Here is a 21248-nt window from a genome sequence, read left to right on the forward strand (position 1 = left end):
TTTTTTTTAAAAGAGCCAATCAGGAGGCACTTATTTGTCCTTTTCTGTGTCTCCCCATATTAACTGCCATAACTCAGTGTTAGGGAATCCTGGGAATGGTAGTTTATTATGGCACCAGCACTCTCTGGCAGAAGAGGATAAATGTCTCACAAACACAACCATCCCATAGTTCCTCTGGAAAGAGCTTCGGTTCCCCAAATTCACTTTACCTGCAGCCTCCCCCATTGATCTCTGGGCTGTCTGGAGGGCTTCCTGGCTGTCTGTAGAGCCATGAAGCGGGGATATGTCCTGCAAAACCCCATCCCATAGTTCCTCTGGAAAGAGCTTCGGTTCCCCAAATTCGCTTTGCCTGCAGCCTCCCCCATTGATCTCTGGGCTGTCTGGAGAGCCATGAAGCGGGGATATGTCCTGCAAAACCCATCCCATAGTTCCTCTGGAAAGAGCCTCGGTTCCCCAAATTCGCTTTGCCTGACCCATTGATCTCTGGGCTGTCCTCCAAAAAGCCCATCTGCTGCTCAGGCAGAGGTGAAAATGAAAAAAAGAATAGTTAAAAATGGTGTTCAGTGGCTCTCCTCACACATTGGTCTATGAATGAGGAGCAGAGGGGAGGTTGCAATCCACCGGAAGAAAGGCTATTATGCGAATGGAAGAAAATGGCGCCGGCAATGCAGAAAGAAACCAAAGAGGGTGACACCCCCAGGCCAGCCCCTTGAACGCTGCTTCTCCCATCCTGTGGAATCCGAATCAGACGCCGAAACGTCCCCATTTAAATACAGCGATTCCTATCTCGGATCAAGGGATAATACTAGGGTAGACCCTAGTATTTTTTTACGCCGGTTTATAGGCTTCTAATCCGGGTTAAATGTTACGATTCGAATCGGATTCGAATCACAGTGGGAACGATTGCGGGTTAATCTAGAACTGTTCTAGAGTTAATTCGGGATTGAGTGGGAACGATACACCTTGGATTCAATTTGTAAACCAGTGTATAAGCGAGTGGGAACACGCCCTAGGTGCATTTTCCACAACCACAAGAGGGCTCTGGATAATGTCCCTAAAGGAGGAGATGCCTGCCTGCCTGCCTGCCTGCCTGCCTGCCTGCCTGCCTGCCTTCCTTCCTTCCTTCCTTCCTTACTGCTCACAACAGATTGTCAGTTTCTACCTGACTTCACTTCTTTTCTCTATTTCTCCTTTCTCAGTCAATTACAGCTCTGCTTCTGTCTCTCTCCTCAATGGAGCTGATTCAATGGACAGCTGTGCAATCTGGGTCTTTGCTGCTTCTGTCACATGGGAAATGAAAAAGATTATTCCCCTTTGACTCTAGGTGGTTTCTCTTCCCCTGCAATAGCCCTGGCATTTTACAGTCGTCGGCTTCTGATCCCTCAGATCACTAAAAGAAAGACATGAACATATTGCAAAATTTCAATAAAAATTGATTAAAAAAAACACAGAGACACAAGCAATGTGCAACAGGATCTTGTAGCGCCTTTGAGACTAACTGCAAAAGAATTCGTAGCATAAGCTTTAATCAACTTGTGTGCATCTGAGGAAGTAGGCCAAGTCTACCAAAACTTAAGCTACTGCTTCTTTCACACAATCGCAAAAGTGCTACAAAAAGGCACACTGATATTCCAGACTTAACATGGCTGTGTCTGAATTCTATCCACATAGGCAATGTGTGACTTGAATCAGGGGTGAGGGAGAGAATATTGTGCAGTTGGAAAAGGCCAATATTATGAGGAGCCAGCTACCTTAGGCAACAGATGCTGAGAGCTGGTATCAAAGTGAAGTCAAAGGCTTTCATGGCCAGCATCCATAGTTTACATGTTAATAGTGGAGTTAGTTTTCATGTTGTATTGAGACATCAGAAGAGCTGCAAGACCTACAACTTCCAAATGATCTACAGACCGGCCTTGAAAATCCAGCAAATGTTTCATTCAGCAAAGGACAGGACAGACCCTCTCACAGTCGCCAAGGACGTAGCCGGGGGGGGGGGGGTTGGGGGGTCGGAACCCCCCCTATCAGGCCCTGGGGGCGTTCAAGCTCCTTCCTCCCCCCTCCCCTCCATTAAAACCACGGCGAGGGAACAGAGGAAAGACAAAACAAAAGTTCCCCTTTTCCCTCTGCTCCATGGCTTTAATGGAGGGAGGAGGGAGGAGCTTGAACGCCAGTTGCAAGCTCAGAGAGAGAGAGAGAGAGAGAGAGAGAGAGAGAGAGGGAGTCCCTGTGACTCCTTTCGCTTTCGTTTCGGAAGAAATAAAAAAGGAAGGAAGGAAGCTTCTAAAAGGAAATATAAAAGAAAGAAAAGGTGACTTCTAACTTTTAGCTGTTATATCCATGTACAATATAGTATAATAATAATAATAATAATAATAATAATAATAATAATATCCCTTACCCAAAATGCTGAGGATTAGATGTATTTTGGATTTTGGAGTTTTTCAGATTTTGGTATATTTATATACAGTATGTCTAATGGGATATACTGGGAGATGGGATCCATGTATGTTTCATATGCATCTCATAGACATAGACTGAAGGTAATTTAATGCACAATATTTTTAAAATAATGTTGTGCTTCTGCATACTGAGCTTCAGCAAAACCCTGAGACCACTATGCCTTGTATAATTCAATAATTCAGTCATTGATCTAAACCTTCAGGATTTCCAAGTTTCCTTGAGTTGGGGGTCAGACCAGATGCTCTCAGGGTCAGTTTGGGGTTTTGGAAGTCCAGAGAAAGGAGACCCAGACTCTACTCTGGACATTTCTCCTGAGAATGGACTCATGTTTTCAAAAACAGTCATTTCTGGATTTTTGCAACAACAAAAAAGAGGTGGGTCTGTGATGCAAAAAGGCAAGAGGCTTCCTTCCAGCCTTGTTTTTTCTCTTTTTTAAAAGACAAATAGAATAAAATACAGTTAGCTGGCCCTTTTTCAGCATGTCAATCGGGGTGCTTTGATGGAGAGTTCCTGCATGGCAGAATGGGGTTGGACTGGATGGCCCTTCGTGGGGTCTCTTCTAACTCTATGTTTTTATGATTAATTAATTAATATATGGAATCAATCTAAGATGATGAATCGTGGCTGTGGAGTCCTATGGCCCTGCTCCAGGCAATGCTAGACTGCAGGCTCTGACAAAGAAGGCTAAATGTCTCACAAAACTACAATACCCAGATATTGTTGTTGTTGTTATTTTCTTATATCCCGCCTTTCTCCCAATATACAGACTCAAGGTGGTGATTTTCCATAGCATTAATCTATAGTATATCTTTCTACAATGTAGATGGACACCTCCATTACATAATTTGTTGAGGATGCTTTGACTGGGAGTTCCTGCATGGCAGAATGGGGCTGGACTGGATGTCCCTTCTAGGGGTCTCTTCTAACTCTATGATTCCATGATTCTGTAGCACTCTGAGCCTACTGTGATTTTAATAGTTTTTAAATGTATAAAGGTATAAAGTCTTATCATGCAAGCCATGCACTGATGGACTATTGCACTATAATTTTTTATTGATTGATTTTATACCCTGCCTTTCTCCCAAAATAGGATTCTCTTAAAGGGGTTTGTTTAATATAAAAAGAAAGGAACGTATAATGGCTTGGAATTAAAAATTATGATAGATAGATAGATAGATAGATAGATAGATAGATAGATAGATAGATAAATAGATAGGTCTTGAAATTAAAAGGTGTGTGTGTCTCAAAATTAAAAATCACTCTTGGAAGTGGGAATGAAATGTGTGGATGCAGCCTGGGTTCGTAGCTCAGCTCAGATGTTGGAATACAGTGTCTCAAAGCATGAGCAGAGTGTCTCTGAGCATGAACAGAGTGGCTGCCGCTCATTGCTCGAGCAGCTGCACTTTGCTTTATCGAGCTGAATTTATCTGATGTAAACACCTTCAGAGGAAGGACTCAGTTTGCATCTGCACTGAAAAAATAATCTAGTTTGATGCCACTTTAACTGCCCTTGGCTCCATGTTGTGAAATGCTGGGATTTGTAGTTTGTTGTGGCACCTGACAGATGACTCAACTACAGTTCCCAAGATTCCATTGCACGAAGCCATAACGGAAGTTAAAGTGGTGCCATCAAGGTGTCGAGGGTAAACGCTCGACCCTCTTTTTGTGTCTTGGGGGGGGCTCTTAGCCTCTCAAAATGGTGGCACTTAGTCTTGACCCCCCCCTTCCCAAAATCCTGGCTACGTCCTTGCAGTCGCAAGAGTTTACTGTGAAACGTGCAACTGCAGATAAGTCTGCATAGGGACCACCAAACACAACGTTCAAACATGAATCAAAGAACACAAGAGACACTGTAGACTGGGTCAGCCAGAAAAATTAGCAGTAGCAGTACACATTATAAACCATCCTGGGCATAAAATGCTATTTGAAAACACTGAAATTCTGAACCATGCCAACACCTATCAGGTCAGAATGCACAGGGAGACCATTGAAATCCACAAACACCTGGACAACTTCAACAGGAAAGATGAAACACTGAAAGTTACCTACCAGTCTTGAAGAACACCAAAATCTTTTCCTCAGCTTACTTCAGCTGCTGCAAACTAAGTTCAAAGTGCAAAAGGAGTCGCACTCAATTAACTCAGCAAGGAGAAAGGAGAGGACAAAATCTTGCCCAGAATCTACAGAATCTTGTAGGCTCAGGCAAAAGCAAACCGCTGCAGCCTCTCTTCGCTTGTCTGCTCTTCCTCATTGATAACTTCTGCCATCTTGACCACACTCTGATATTGCTTGGCCACACATGCCCCAGTTGTGAAATGCCCAATACTCAGACCATTGCACCATGCTGACTCTCATATGTATATTACATACATGGTTTATTAAACAAGAGAAACATGGCAAATCATGATTACTTTGTTTGCGGAAGCTTATGGTTACAGTTCTTTTTCTTATTTATTAAGTTTCTTTATTAACAAAAGCAAATAAACATGAAGAGACAAATCAAAACCATAAGACAAGACAGAACAAAAAAACCAAATACAAAACAAATTCAGAAATCTAAATCTTAACTCATACACTGATCCTCACCCCCATCCTCGCCTATCCTTAAAAATGTAGAAAAACAAATATATAAACATTAAAATTAGACTTCTTGCTTCCCTCTATATCTGCTTTCTACATTAACAAATAATTTATCCTCTCAAATCTTCATATGCATTTCACTTTTAACTTCTAATCTTATTAACACAAGCTATTGACTTTTCTTTCCTAATCACAAGTCATAATAAAAATAAAATAAAATAATACATTTTATATTTCAAATCCTGCACTATTGATCTCTCCTCTTTTCCGATTAATATATTCTATAAATGGATCCTATGTTTTCTTAAATAATGTATTTTTCATTAAATCAATGGTTCAGTGTTTTGAGGCTTGGTTGTTAACAGTTAGCTATGTTTACCTATGAAGAATACAGAGACTTAGCCATGTTAGCTAGAATATCAGTATGGAGAGGGATCTTGTACAGGATTTTGCCATTTTATATATTGTATTTTCTGGCGTATAAGACTACTTTTTATTCCAGGAAAATCTTCTCAAAAGTTGGGGGTCGTCTTATATGCTGGGTGTCATCTTATAGGGCAGATGCTGAAACATCTGAGCTGGAGTGGAGAATCTGCAGTCGCCGCATATGTAACTGAAGGGCGGAGCAAGCTGCAGGCGTCCGGGACACCCAAGGTATGGGAAAAAATACCACTCTGATAGTCTTGGAGACAGGGAGGGCTGGGCAGGGAGGGAGAGCTGACCAATCCAAGCAGGCTTTGTATACAACAAGTTTTCCTGCTAAGTACCTGCATGTCATAAGCATTTGAATTAAAATTACCATATTGAAATCAAATCTGATGTTTTTTAAATTTTTATTTGGTGTGTGTTGGAAGAGGGGTAGTCTTATATGGCGAGTATATCCCAAACTCTATGACGGGTTACAAACCGCCATATAGTACGCGACGAGCGCGTACTAGGGTTAGGAAGGGGCGGTACTTCCACACCCCCTAACCCTAGTACGCGCTCCGCGCGCACAAAATGGCAGCGGCCATTCCACACGGCCGCCGCCATCTTGATGTAGCAGACGCACTGCGTCCGCACATCACGCCCTGGAAATGACACCGTGAGTGCGCGACTAGCGCCTCGCGGCGTCTCTTCCGGGGCCTGAGAAGGAGCGCGATTTCCGCGCTCCTTCTCTGCAGCATCCGGGAGCCGCGCGGTTTAAAGGCTGCGGCTCCCGGACGCTGCAAGCGGAGGCGGAGCCAGACCGCCACTTTTCGGCAGTCTGTAACCCGCCTGTATTTTAACTGGAAAAGTTGGGGGTCACCTTATATGCTCAGTCGTCTTATACGCCGGAAAATATGGTAAGAGGCACAATTTTACCATGCCACTGTATATAATGAGACTTGAGCATCCACAGATTTTGTTATCCATGGGGGATCCTGGAACCAAAGCCCAGGGGATACCAAGGGCCCCCTGTAGTACCTTTGAGACTAACGGTGGGAAATAAGTTGTAACGCAAGCTTTTGTTGACTTGGTCTCCATGACCCTGAGCAAGTCACACTCTCTCAGCCTCAGGGGACGGCAGTGGCAAACCTCCTCTGAATAAATCTTGCCAAAAAACCACAAAAACCATTATAGGTTTGGCTTAGGGTTGCAAAGCACAGAAAAATAAAGCAAAAATAGCAGTACATATTTTGTTCAGGTTCTTCTACATGCCACTGTTGATCCTGATAAGGGGTTGAAGCGAGGGGTGGGGTGCCTTCTTTAAAAAATTATGTCTTCAGTCCATACCTCTGGTCGTGTGAAGTGCTGATTATGGGGTGTGTGTCCAAAGGCTGTCATAGGTTTCCCCAGCCATCCTCCACATTAACCTTTTTTTGCAGGTCTCTTATTTTTGAGTTTACTGCTCCCAGAAACTTTGCTTTGTGTTTCTGGGAGTGTTTGTGCTACTCCAGACAAGGCTTCTGAACTTATTTCTTTAACCCAAGAAGCACAGTAGTTACATATTTGTGAATTTGTGTTCGATCCACCCATTTGAACCACTTTGTCATCCTGGCCCAGTTCCAGGTGAATAATTTAAAACCATCAGCTGTTCTTGGAGCAATAAAAAGGAGATGCAGGAAAGTGAAACCTAAGTGTGTGTTTGCTTCCTAAGGAATCATCATGGCTACCAGTTCTGTACCAAAACCAGCTTTCAGATCCAAAGCCCTCCGCCAGCCTCCTGTCTGCGCCCTTTGCCAGGGGCCCTTCAGAATTGCCATGGTCTTCAAGGGACAGAAGTACTGCCGTTTCTGTTTCGATCACTTGAAGAAGGAGCAAATTACACACCAGAATTCCCTTAAGGATGACAGCAAGGAGAAGAAAGAGGAAGTCAAAAAGGAAGAGAGGGAAGAAACTGAAGAGAAAGAAGAGGCATGGGGACAATGCTGGGAACATGGTGAGAACCTGATTTGGTTTTGTGTCCAGGAATCGGCTCTCCTCTGTAAGGTCTGCAAGGCATCTGGAGATCATGCATCTCATACTGTGAAGTCTGTTGAAGATGCTGCCCGTGTGTACGAGGTGGGAATGTCTGTCTGTCTGTCTGTCTGTCTGTCTGTCTGTCTGTCATTTAGAGGTTACACTAGGGGACATCAGGGTGTGTTGACCGCATTGGGGGACACCCTAGAAGGGGGTGTACATCCAGTGTGATGGTACACCTGGTGGTACTAGCACACCTCCCCTTCTCACTCACCCAGCAGCCATGCAAGACCCTGAACAGGCTATCCAGAGGCCTCACCGTTGCCCCCACTGAACAGAAAGTATTGCAACCCCCAGCAGTCTGGCTAGGCAGTGGGTGGTCAGCCAGAGGGCAGACCATCCCTCCGCCACACCAGGTGACACCGGCCCCAGTAAGGCCACTGCTTCCAACTCTATGATTGTATGCTTCGACTCATACCAATCAAACTAAGTGTGCCTGCTAGGCAATGACCTTTGCCTTAGGCAGCAGATGTCTGGTATGGCCTTGCTAACACACTCCACAGGGTTGTTGTGAGGAGAAAATAGGAATGGGCAACCCAGAACATGTTGGAGAGAGATCAACACAAAGCATTAATAAATAGATCAGCGAATCTTCCCAATTCTTTCTGTGAATATGGAACGAGGAGGTGATGGTGGAGCTCTAGGCAAATGATTGCTCATATTACTGGGTAAGAATTACCTTGGGTAGGAACATCATTGGGTAGAAGTGTGGGGATGCGAGCCACTCCCTAAGGGAGGGTGACACTGCTGCTCCCCAAATGTCTGCCTTTTAACAGAAATGGGCTTGGCTTTTGCCCATGTCCCTTTAAAACCCTGGAGCTCAAGAGGAAGAGAAGGCGTAAGTGGGGCAAGTCTCAATGGACAAAAAAAGGAGAGGCCTCAGGGTTTTAAAATTTTTTTCTTTAACAACATCACATCTTACCAAGTTTTCACTTTAGCCACATGAAACCATGTAAATATAAATACATTTGTGTTCTGCATATGATATTGCAATTCAAGGGGATAATTTTAGTTTTGCTACTTGTTTATCTCATAACTATTGCCATTACAGCCACTGATATACAAATTAGTACAAAAAATGTTATTAAGGGTTCTGTATGGTTTAGTATCAGGGAGAGACCAATGATCAGGTGACACCACAAGTTATTGCATCTGGTGATGCCTAGTGACTGGGATGGGGTGGGAACAAGTCTGATGCCTAAGTCAAGGCACTACTGCTTACCTTTCACTCTTGGACCCAAGCATCTTGTGACTACAAACCCCAGAAGCCACCATGGGCCAGTAGCCATCTTGATGGGAATTCTGGGAGTTGTCATCCCAAAAGAAAACTTTCCAAGCTCTGCAAGCCCCAGGATTTGATTTGCCTTGTGCTATATGAACTTCCTGTATTAGCATTGTGTATTCCATTAATGTATGTAAATACTTTGTACTGCCAGAATGAACTTTGTCCAGCACTATAATCTTCTCCACTGTAAAAGCATTTTCCACCATAAAAGCTGATGATAGTGAAACACTGTAAAATTCTATTCTGAGGAGTCAGTGAAATTTACTTCTTTGTCTCCTTTGTTGTTGTAAGGCGCCTCTTGGTAGTCGGTAGAAGTAAAAATAGATATAAAATACTTTATATCATTACTTGTCTCAGAGTGCATCTACACTGTAGAAACAATGCAATTTGACACCACTTTAACTGCCATGGCTCCACCCGAATCCTGGGATTTGCAGTTTGATGAGGCACCACCACTCTTTGACAGAGAAGGCTAAAGACCTTTGAAAACTACAAATCACAGGAATCCATAGGATGGAGCTACAGCAATTAAAATTATGTCGGACTGCATTGTTTCTACAGTACAGATGCACCCTCAGAGCCATCCCCACACATTTTGCTCGCTGAAGTAAAGGACAAGATCCCACTACACAGAGACATACAACATATTTCTTCCTTCCTGAATTTTCCTTCAACTTTAGGAATGGCATATGGTTCTATATCACACCTGAGGATAGCTATCTCCCTTAAATGATACAAGGTGGCTCTGATATCCAAGAGAGCTCTCACTGATTTTCCTCAGTATTTTCCTCACAGTTGCCTTAGGCCCTTGTCCTTCTGAGCCTGCTTGTCCTATTCTAATTCATCTTTGTCAAGGATCTCCCAGTAAAGATAATATAAATTACTCTGAAATGAGCCTGCTAGGTGTTTATCAGCTGAGCAAAATTTCTCCAGAGATAGGACAGGAACTACCAGAGTTCTTTCCAGAACTGAATTAGACTGAACAAGGGCATTCAGCATTGGTCTTGGGGTGAAAAGATGGCTATCAGTTAAATAAATAAAAATTAATTTTCTTTTTCTGCCAGAGGAAACTGCAACATGCTGTACATTTGCTCAAGAAACATCTAGAAGAGTCTCAGGAGCAGACATACCAGGAAGGGAAGAAAACAGCTATTTGGAAGGCAGGTACCACATTTTCCAGTCTCCAGTGCCTCACTTGTGCTGGAGAATACAGGCAAACACTGGTTTCCTGTATGATTTACTGCAAAGTGCATCCTTGAGAGGAAAAAGCAGCAGCTGATGGAAGTAGGTTTGGCAAGAAACCATTGTGGGGTCCTGCTCTGGACCTGTGTAAGATTGCAAGTAGCATGGTTGCTTTTTAAAAATTCTTCTTCAAAATAAAAGTGGCAAATTTTAAGCATGCTTTTAAAAAAAAAGAAAAGAAAAGAAGTTTGTTGCAATGTATAGGTTGGCATCCAGCATTTGTACTTTTTTGGCATTCATGTTTACAATTCGGACACTATTGCCACACAAGCAAATTCCCCCCAAAACTATCTTAAGAGCCAGCAGTTGCACTGAGCAACAGGGGTCTGTTGCAGGTGATTGGGGCACTGCAGAATTATGTTTCTAGTGTCCTCTCACCAGTGATCCTATGCCCAATTAGTCCTTGTCACACTGGAGATCACTGGCAAGAGCGACTGGAAACCTACTGCAGTGCCGCAATCACAAGCAGAACAGACCTTTGTCTCTCAGTGAAGCTGCTGGCTATAAAGGTAGGTTTGTAGGGGTGGGATCACGGGATGATACATAGCGACGCATTCGTAATTACATTTGTGGTGCAGGATCGCAGGCAAAGTTTGGCTCTCCGATCACAAAATCCTCCCTGGTGGTGCGCTTCCTCACTACAAGACTTCAGTATCATTGAAGTATAATATTTTCATAATCAGCTAAAAGCTGCAATAAATAAAGGTCCCACATCATACTTTTTGCAGGATTGCCCCTCTTTTCCCACGACTCAGATCCTGCTTTAATTAAGCAAAATCCAGAATCTATTGGACAAAGACTAAAATTTCGCAGGTGTGCAAGCTTTTGAGTTCATCAGGACTCTTCATCAGGCTGGGCAGACCAATAAAACACAGAGAGTGAGGACAAACACATAGGGCAGTAGTTCCCAGATTTCCCAGATTTTCACAGTTCCCAGATTTTAGTCGCTCAGATGTTTTGCACTTCAGCTCCCAGAATTCCTGACTGTTTGCCAAACTGGCTGGGGTTTCTGGGAGTTAAAGTCCAAAACACCTGGAGGACCAAAGTTTGGGAATCACTGACACAAGGTAAGGCAAGGGACAGGTGTCTGAGTTATAACCAGCCTTATGTTCTCAGAAACTGTGGGTCACTATTTCCACTTCCCACCAGCATGCATTCCTAGGTGCAACTGATACCTGCCCATGTACCACTGTCTCTACAATCTTCATGCTAGGACTGAGCTTAACTGCAGACCTTTATGGTTACAACAACCAGAAAACTGTTTGATTTTCCCTTCTTCTCCCTCAGACCAACTTTTCTCTAAGTCAGGGGTCGGCAACCCCCGGCCCGCGGGCTGCCTCCAGCCTGCGGAGGCGGCAGGACCGGCCCCAGGCCGGTCCTGCCGCTGCCACCACCACCACCGCCACCTCCTGGGCCTCTTCGGGCTCCTCCCAGGGCCCGCGCAGCCCCAGGCCTCTCCTTTTGAGGCCCCCTCAGAGGCCGGGAAGGAACTGGCGGAGCCGCCCGCACGGGTGTCCCCCTCCTCCTTCCCGGCCTCTGAGGGCCTCAAGGCCCCTCAGAAGCCGGGAAGGAGCCCTTGGTGTTCTCTGTGCAAAATCCCCTCTCAGCACCTTGTGCCTTTCTGGGTTGAGACAGTGTGCATGCTTTCTGCCTTTTATTTTGAATTGCATTTTAGTAGTTTCCATGCTTGTTATTATTATTATTATTTACATGCCCTTGGTGTTCTTTGTGCAAAATCCCCTCTCAGCACCTTGTGCCTTTCTGGGTTGAGACAGTGCATGCTTTCTGCCTTATTTTGAATTGCATTTTAGTAGTTTCCATGCTTGTAACTATTATTATTATTATTTACTTGCCCTTGGTGTTCTCTGTGCAAAATTCCCTCTCAGCACCTTGTGCCTTTCTGGGTTGAGACAGTGTGCATGCTTTCTTCCTTTTTTTGAATTGCTTTGTAATAGTTTCCATGCTTGGAACTATTATTATTATTATTATTATCACTCCGGGGGTGGAGCATGCGGCCCCGCCCCTGGAGGGTGGAAGCTCCACCCCCCAGCTTCGGCCCTCCAGTTGTCTGAGGGAAAGCAACCCGGCACCCGGCTCAAAAAGGTTGCCTACCCCTGCTCTAAGTCCTAAATCAGCAAAAGGTTCTGAAGAGCAGGGACGTAGCCAGGATTTTAGGAAGGGGGGGTCCAGACTAAGTGCCACCATTATAATGGGGCTTGGGCGCGGCGGCGCAGCAGCACACACCATTCATTTTTCTAATGGAAGGGGGGGTCTGGACCCCAATAAACCCCCCCCCCTTGGCTACATCCCTGTGAAGAGTACTAAAGCCTGCATACTCCTGTGGAATTTCAGTAGATCCTGATAAAGGTGTTGCTCACTTATGGATTTTGGAATTTGTTTGGTCCTCATGGCCCTTGTTTTTATTACTCTTCTCTGATGTCTACTCCAAAGTCAGTCCTACTGAGCAAATATACTGTACAATAAAATAAAAAAGAGATGTAAATCATAATGCAAAGATACTAATAATGAATTGTGTCCCCTTCTGGGCAGGTAGGTGAATTAGTTGCAACTTACCAGATAGGGCAGGGAAAGCTATGTCACCTGCTGAAATTCTCTCTTCTACACAAACTTCTGCACAACTACACAATATACTGATAACTTCAGGAAGTCCTCTGTCCTTCTATACATCTGGACACTCCAATCTACTTTTGCTAGGATACTTGTGCTCATTGGAATGGCATAGAATCAGCGGATTTTAGAGCTGAGAAGGAACCATGGAAATACAGTGGAGCCTCCACATCCGCTGGGGTTAGAAGTACAGGAGCTCAGTGAAAATGGGAAAGACACAAATAAAAAAAAACACTGGGTTTTTTTGTTTTTTGTTTTTGTTTTTGCTTTACTTGATAGAACACCCTTCTAGGAATCTCTAGGTCCTCCGGCATAAGCCTGTGATCTATATCTGCCAGAAGTTGACCACAGAATTGCACTGAAGGACCTACAAATGCCTAGGGAAGTGTTCTCTCTAGGAATCTCTAGGTCTTCCAGCACATCCTCTGGTGGACATTGACCACAGAGTCACACCGGAGGACCAAGATTCCTAAAGAGAACACAATAATCAAATCTGTGAATAATCAGATCCACAAAAGTCAAAGCTGCAAGTGGAGGGCTGACTGTAATCTCATCCAATGCAGTAGTGCCGATCCTATTATTAGGCAGAGTGAGGCAATAACCTCAACCAGCAGATACTGAAAGACAGCAGAATTGTTTCTCCTGACTCCCCCTAGAGTTGAATCCTAAAGTTGGAAGAGACCCCAAGAAGGGCCATCCAGTCCAACCACATTCTGCCATGAAGGAATACACAATCAAAGCACCCTTGACAAATGGACATCCAGCCTCTGTTTAAAAACTTTCAAAGAAGGAGACCCCACCACTCTCCCAGTCAACACACTCCACTGTCAAACAGCTCTTACTGTCAGGAAGTTCTTCCTAATGTTTAAATGAATCTCCCCATCATTCCTCTCTCCTGGGAGACAAACCTTGCGATTGATTTAGCTTTTTGATAGCCAATGTGGAAGGAAGGTTACACTGCTCCTGTATACAAAATGCAGAGAGGCAACAGCTTGTCTCTGTGGCAAAATATCTTTGATGAGCCCAATAGTGTATGACAGCCATTCTCAATCCCTTTGACCTTTCTTTTTTCTGTTGGTGATGAAGGATGCAGTACACAGCCAGAAAGAGAGAGTAATGGATGAGTTTTATAAGCTCCATGATTTCCTTGTTGAGGAAGAAGAGAGGCTTCTGAAGATGCTGAAGGAGGAGAAGCATGCAACCCTGAAGGAGCTGCACCAGAATTTGAACAAGCTCTCGGAGCAAAACTCTTCCCTGAAGCAATTGATTGCAGAGATCAAGAAGAAAAGTCAGCAGCCAGACACAGAACTTTTGAAGGTGAGACAAGATTTAATGTTCCTACCATGACCCAGTATGTCCCAATCAAAGCTCTGGCTGTGAGTGTGTACTGGTTTGCCTGTTCACATAAATTAATGTTAAATGTTAGTTCAGTAGTAGAACCCAGAGTAGGGAAAGTTACTTGCCTGGTGCTATGGCTCCCAGAATTTTCTGGGAGATTGAAATTTTGGGATTCTGGGATACACTGTCCAAAAAGGAAACCTCTCCCATCTTGAATCAAATAAGGTTGGAAAAGTTATTTCCTTGGACTACAAGCTCCAGAATCTCCTAGCCATTGGTCATGCTACTTGGAAAATTCTGGGAGCGGTAGTATAAAGGTGTGTGTATATACATGCATGTGACTTCCAGTTGCCGGTCAATGTATGGAGACCCCAGGAATTTCATAGGGTTTTCTTAGGCAAGGTATACAGTAACCCCTCCTAACTCGTGGGTGATCTGTTCTGGCTCCCCCCCCCCACACACAAGTTAGGAAACTTGCAGATAATCAAGCCCCATTGAAATGAATTGGGTGTGCTCCTGTGTGTGAGCATAGGCTGTGCACTGCAGGAGTATGTCCCTTTCACCTCATTGGCGTGTCGCCCCTACGTAGATCGTCAAGTCTGCCTATTTCAAATACGCAGACTTGAAGGGGCGACTGTACTCAGATGTGGTTTTGCCAGTTCTTTCCTCTGAAATATAGCCAACAGCACCTGATATTTGTTGGCAGTCTCTCATCTAAGTATGAAACAGGGCTGACACTGCTCAACTTTCAAGATCAGATCAGATCTGGTGTGTTAGGGTATTTAGACCCTTCACTTTCTACATGCAAAGCTGATGCCTTCCTCAGAATTCAGGAAAGCTATTTCTTTGTATCTCTCTCAGATTCTGAGAAAAATATAGAATCATAGAATCATAGAGTTCAAAGAGACTGCAAGGGCCATCCAGTCCAACCCCCTGCCATGCAGGAAATCCAAATCAAAGCATCCTCGACAGATGGCCATTCAGCCTCTGTTCAAAGACCTCCAAGGAAGGAGACTCCACTACACTCCGAGGGAGTGTGTTCCACTGTCGAACAGCCCTTACTGTCAGGAAGTTCCTCCTAATGTTGAGGTGGATTCTCTTTTCCTGTAGCTTGCAGTCATTGTTTCGGGTCCTAGTCTCTGGAGCAGCAGAAAACAACCTTGCTCCATCCTCAGTATGACATCCCTTCAAATATTTAAACAGGGCTATCATATCACCTCTTAACCTTCTCTTCTTCAGGCTAAACATACCCAGCTCCCTAAAGCTTTCCTCATAGAGCATGGTTTCCAGACCCTTCACCATTTTAGTCACCTTCCTTTGGACACACTCCAATTTCTGAACATCCTTTTTGAATTGTGGTGCCCAGAACTGGACACAATATTCCAGGTTGGGCCTGACCAAAGCAGAATAGAGTGACACTATTACATCCCTTGATCTTGACACTATACTTTTATCAATGCAGCCTAAAATTGCATTGGCCTTTTTAGCTGCCGCATCACACTGTTGACTCATGTTCAACTTGTGGTCTACTTGGACTCCTAGATCCCTTTCACTTGTAGTTTCATTCAGCCAGGTGTCCCCCATGCTATATCTGTGCATTTCATTTTTCCACCCTAAGTGCAGTACCTTATATTTCTCCCTATTGAAGTTCATTTTGTTAGCTTTGGCCCAGCTTTCAAGTCTATTCAGGTCATTTTGAATTTTGATCTTGTCCTCTGGAGTATTAGCTATTCCTCCTAATTTGGTGTTATCTGCAAATTTGATAAGTATGCCCCCAATTCTGTCATCCAAGAATCTCCTTGTATCTGGAGCCCACAATTAAAAGGGTCAAGTAGTAATTAGTGGTTTACAGGTTGGACTACCACTCTGGAGACAGCGTTCGAATCCCTGCTTAGCCATAAAACAGAGTTACTTTGGGCAAGTCACTCACTCTCAGCCTCAGAGGATGGCAATGGCAAATCCTCTCTGAAGAAATGTGCCAAGAAAACTCCATATTAGGTCTGCCAGTACTGGGCTAGATGGACAACTGAGCTAACCTGATGTGAAATATGTCCCTAATTCTACAAAGCTACAGCAATATGGATGCCTGCATTTAAAAACATTAACCTGTTTAACCTCAAAATAAATATGAGCATGAAAAAATACTATGGGACTTCAACTCCTATAATCCCCAGCTCATATTATTCCATGCTCTTTGTAAACAGTTAAACATATGCTCTGTCTGAGCACAAGTCTACATCTTTTTAGACTGTCTTCCTAAATCAAGACTGCAAAACACACGTTGATTTTGTAATCTGAATTAAGATTGCTTTGGGTCTCTGAACACATCTTTAGCAAAGGTATCGCTAAACACACTGGCAAAATAGCAAAGTGCAGTTGGCAGTCATAGATAGCTAAGTTATTGTTTTTAAAGTGCTTAACAATTTCTTTCTTTTTAAACAACCCAAAAAATAACCACTTGTTTTGTTTTTCATTTTCATTTTTCAAGGATGTGAAAAATGTGTTAAGCAGGTAAGGTTTTCAGTTCTTTTGCTTTTCTTAAAGCAAGGGTTCCCACTCTCTTTCAAGCCAGTGAGTCCAGTTTCCTTCCCTCTCCATCAACTGGTCAAGAGTACACTTTCTGAGCTGCTATTAACAGTATCCTGACAGCTATCTTGGTGACGATCACTGGTGAATGGAAGCGTAAGCTTGTCCCAGAGTCTGGGAAGTTACTTATAAATTATTGTTATAGCTCCAATTTTCTAGAAATACAGTCAGCCCTCCCCATTTGCAGCTTTGACATTTGCTGATTTGAGTATTCACAGATTTGATTAATATGTTCTCTCTAGGAATCTCTAGGTCCTCCTGCATGATTCTGCTGGAATTTGACCATAGAGTCATGCTGGAGAACCTAGAGATTCCTAGAAAAAGTACTTCTGTCGGGCTTTGTAAGCCCTCAATTGCAATTTTATGGTCACCTTCCAGTTTATAGTCAACATCTAGTGGGATGTTGACTATAGAGTTGTGCTGGAGGACCTAGAGATTCCTAGAGAGGTTAAAAAATTGTATTTTTATTTGTGGTTTTTCTACCTTCATGGGGGTCCTGTGCTTCTAACCCCAGCGAATGTGGAGGGCCCACTGTAGTTAGTTACATTAGAGTTACAATTGTAAATCTGGAACTTTTTCCTGTTTCTTGGATGCAACTAGAATAGTCACTTGTTTATGCTCTAAAAAAAAAGAAACCTGAATGCAGCAGCATGAAGCATAGAATAAGCCAGTCCTTAAACCATGTGATACTCCTCTTTCACGATTTAGTGAGACTAAAAACCCTATAATTATAAGAGTAACTAAATACTAACATTCCAAAAGGAGTAAAATGATCCCTTGTTAAAGTTGTATGAATCACCTAAACCCCTGTTAGTCAGAAAAAATAATAACTATGATAACTAGTTACCAACAGAGCAGTCTCATTTGCAAAATTACTGTTTTCCCATCACTAGTAGCAACACAGAAACAGCTATTCCACTGGGAAGGTAATTGGGAGATGTGAAATACTTCCTTCACATGCTGATCTCTGGATTTCCATGTACTTAAAGAAGAGTTTTAAACTCTTTGTCCTCTGCATAATGTGACTGCCATCTTGTTAGTGGTGTATGCATGCATATGTTGCACTATGCATGTGGGGCAAATTATTAGCCTAGGAAGAGCTAATGGATGTATTATTCTGAAAGCGACAGAAGTGGAATTATACATAGAGCAATGTGGTGCATTGTGCATTGAAGGTATGCATTACCATTGTGCATTCTGCACTGCACAATGGCACCCAATCATTGTCATGCATTGTTCAATGTTGCTATTCTGCATGGGGGTTACATACCACTGGCGTAGTCTAGCCTTGCATGTGGATATTTATCCTATGCAAAGGGAATATTGGATTGCAGCTTCTAGGTGTGGATGGGAAGAGGCATATCCATGTGCGTGCTTATGCCTATTATATTATATGTTTGTGCTGCCTCCTGTCCATGAGCCAACACTGCATACAGCTTTTGGAAGTCAAAAAGGTTGCTTGTCTCAAAGGTTTCAGTGAGGCATGAAGGTGGCTTAGAAATAGCCAGAGGAACCACAAATAACCTCTTCCCCCAAAAAAGCTAATTCCTCTAAAATCTCAAGATCCTTTGACACTACAGTTATAGTGCTATATTACACAATGCACATCTTACACAATGTGTTGGATATTGTTAATTGCTGTGTTGTGATTGGGTGTTTTAATATGTGGTTTAACCTGGTTTTAATGTTTTCTGATTAATTTTTTAAAAACGTTTGTATTTTGTGGATCTTTAACAATGTTTTTTTCATTGTTGTAAACCACTTTCAATTCCAATCTGGGGAAAAAGTGGAATGATAATGATAGTAGCAGTAGTAGTAGTGATAGTAGTAATATAATCCTCTTGCCATGGCTACATCCTAAATACCTGAACTTTTATGGCCTTTCCTCACAAAACAAGAAGGAGGGGTTTTTCCTTCGGATCCCAGAAGGGAAAGAAATAGTTAAATTCCTTCTCTGTGCCTGCTGTGTGTCCACACAGGGCATAAAATAATGTTTCCCCCCCCCCTCCTTTAATGGTGCAAGCATTTCAGAGTCCAAAAGAGTGAAGGCATTTTGACTTCATTTTAGAAATCCTTCCAAGCTTTTCTCATTATTATAGATAAAGAATCACAATTAAGCAACAATCCATGCTCTGGTTCTTGCAGGAGTAGAAATGTGACCCTGGTGCAAACAGAAGCTGTTTCTATTGAACTCAAGAATATATATAACATTCCTTGCATCAACATTATTGAAATTCTGACCAAATTCAAAGGTAAGCACATAGGAATTTTCATTCACCATATATTTCAGTGGGCTTAGTGTAGAGGCTGGCAACTACCAAGAGTCAAAGGATCATTTTCATTCTCCTCTGAACGTCAGCAGACTGCTCATGCCCATTTTTCATTTCCTATTATTTCCTTTAATAGCAATAGCAAGTACATTTCTATACAGCTTATCAGTGCACTTAAGCACTCCCTAAGCGGTTTACAACGTGTAAGCCAATTGCCCCCAACAAGCTGGATACTCATTTTAGTGACCTAAGAAGGATGCAAGCGTGAGTCGAGCTTGAGCCCTTGGCTGGTATTGAACACACAACCTTATGGTTTGTGAGTGAGTGGCTGCAGTACAAGCATTTAATGATTGCACCACCAGGGCACTTCCAATAAAATAAATAATAAGTATTGTAGACTTGAAATGGTGGCTTCATTTAACAGTTTTTCCTTAATGGAAGAGATGTTTCATACCCTCCAATATTTCACTGGGGAAAACCAGGACACGTGTGGCCGAGCCACACCAGAGTTTTGCTAAGCATAAAGAGGGCAAAAGTTATTACTGATGAAAGACATATAGAACTACTCCTTTAAGCAGAGAAATCCTGGAATCTATGTACTGAGTTTAGGAAAGGCTGAGTTAATTGAGTACAAACTACTTTTGCACTTTGAAGTCAGAATGCTGCAGTTGAAGTAAGCTGAGGATGAAAAGGAAAGTGGGAGGAGAGAGAAACTGGGACATTTTAAGAGCATCTGAGAAAGTGTGACAGTAGAGGATTTACTGTCCCTGTCCCTGCCAGAGGGGGCATCTTGAGGATGCATAATCTGGATAACCTTTTATGAGCCATCATAGATATCATCCTCCAGGGCTTTCTTAGAGCTCTGCTCCCATCCCCAGAATTGTTTCCCTCACTCTTTTTTCCCCCATCCAGTGGATGTGACTCTGGATCCTGCCACAGCTCATCCAAGCCTTGTCATCTCCGAGGACAGGAAGAGCGTTAAACATGGAGGACGACAGTCAGAGAAGCCTACCAAACAGAGCAGCACTGGGAGATTTGACACCTATGTCCTTGTTTTGGGCTCTGAGAAGTTCACGTCAGGGAGGCACTACTGGGAGGTGGAGGTGGGTGACAGTACAGAGTGGGACTTGGGGGTCTATAGGGAAGCTGTGGGCAGGAAGGGACAGGTGAGCATAATGTCCCCTATGAGTGGATTCTGGAGACTGTGGCTTCGGAATGGAGACCAGTACAAGGCCCTGATCTCCCATCCTATACTGCTCCCCATGAATGTGAAACCAATGCGGGTGGGGATTTTCTTGGACTATTCAAAAGGTGAGGTTTCGTTTTACAACGTGACAGAAAAGACCCACATTTACACATATGTTGGGACATTCTACACCCCCTTGCGGCCTTTCTTCAGTCCAAGCCATCCTAAGAAAGGGGAGGAAGCATATCCCTTGAATATCTGTCCAGGTCCAAGGAATGGTAATACCAAGAGAGAGGCAGACAGACCTACCCAAGAGCCAGATTTTTAAAATGTACTACAATGGGCTTCCTCCCTACACTACAAACAGATCTTTGCCCAACTTCCATGCTGCTTACAGGCCCTCTTCCCACAATGATTTGCTTTCTACCCACATATTTGTGGCTGAAAACAACTGAAGCGCCTTTGTATGCATGCACTGAGGTATGCATGGCTCCTCATCCCTCAGCTGACATATGTTTCCCTGAGGCCCCAAATGGTTCTGCACCCTTGCAGTATATCATTTCAAAGGATAATGTTCTGAAGATATAACTGAAATTAATTATCCTCTGTAAGCCATTTTGAAAGAACATTGCTTTCAAAGTTGTTATATAAGTACTTTAAATAATTTTCCATTTTTGAAGTTGAAAGTGACCATGTTGGACATTCTTAGTAATTACACACAAAGACAGACAAGACACACACAGTTTGAGACAATCTGATACCATTTGGGTAATGTTATGTATGTCAGAACTCTGGAGCTTATTATGACAGTTTCATAATGAGGGAATCCATTAATATATTTCCAATTTGTAAATTGCCAAGAAAATTCCTGATCATATGACAGGCAACTGATGCCCACAATCTACCCAGCTCTACAAGACCTAAAAAAAACCACAACAAAGAATGTAATCAACATCTTATAAGAAATGCATTGCTAGTAATCTGGAATAAATACAGGAAACATCTTTATAGGAAAATCCCAAAATGGATGTCCACACAAGAGGCATTTCGTAAAAAAGCAAAAGAAGATACAAGAAAATGGCTAAGTTATGAAGAAATTCTAAGAAGATATGGAGGAATAGACAGCTTAAACCAAGGGAAGAAATCCTGAAAGAAGATCCAGGATTCAATTGGTTAAAATACTGGCAAATAG

At 43.1% G+C, this 21248-nt stretch overlaps 1 protein-coding gene across 1 annotated transcript; it reads left to right on the forward strand.

Moving 5' to 3' along the window:
• The first annotated feature begins 7167 nt into the window (after positions 1-7167).
• Positions 7168-20384, forward strand: LOC149321204 (E3 ubiquitin-protein ligase TRIM58-like). The gene is made up of 6 exons (XM_089509632.1): positions 7168-7563; positions 9871-9966; positions 13763-13993; positions 16503-16525; positions 18746-18852; positions 19783-20384. The coding sequence occupies exons 1-6, from the start codon at positions 7168-7170 to the stop codon at positions 20382-20384; spliced, it is 1455 nt and encodes a 484-aa protein (XP_089365758.1).
• Positions 20385-21248: the final 864 nt, after the last annotated feature.

The sequence above is a fragment of the Sceloporus occidentalis genome, unplaced genomic scaffold (genome assembly GCF_023333645.1).
Source record: "Sceloporus occidentalis isolate IW3139 unplaced genomic scaffold, rSceOcc1.0.p SCAF_1, whole genome shotgun sequence".
NCBI classification, from domain to species: Eukaryota; Metazoa; Chordata; class Lepidosauria; order Squamata; family Phrynosomatidae; genus Sceloporus; species Sceloporus occidentalis.

What these genes read in the sequence shown, in the direction of transcription:
- LOC149321204 (XM_089509632.1), top strand. Translation starts at nt 7,168, where the DNA reads ATGGCTACCAGTTCTGTACCAAAACCAGCTTTCAGATCCAAAGCCCTC. An exon ending in ATGCTGCCCGTGTGTACGAG is followed by an intron (nt 7,564 to 9,870) that starts GTGGGAATGTCT and finishes TTTTTCTGCCAG; the next exon opens with AGGAAACTGCAACATGCTGT. An exon ending in CAGACACAGAACTTTTGAAG is followed by an intron (nt 13,994 to 16,502) that starts GTGAGACAAGAT and finishes TCATTTTTCAAG; the next exon opens with GATGTGAAAAATGTGTTAAG.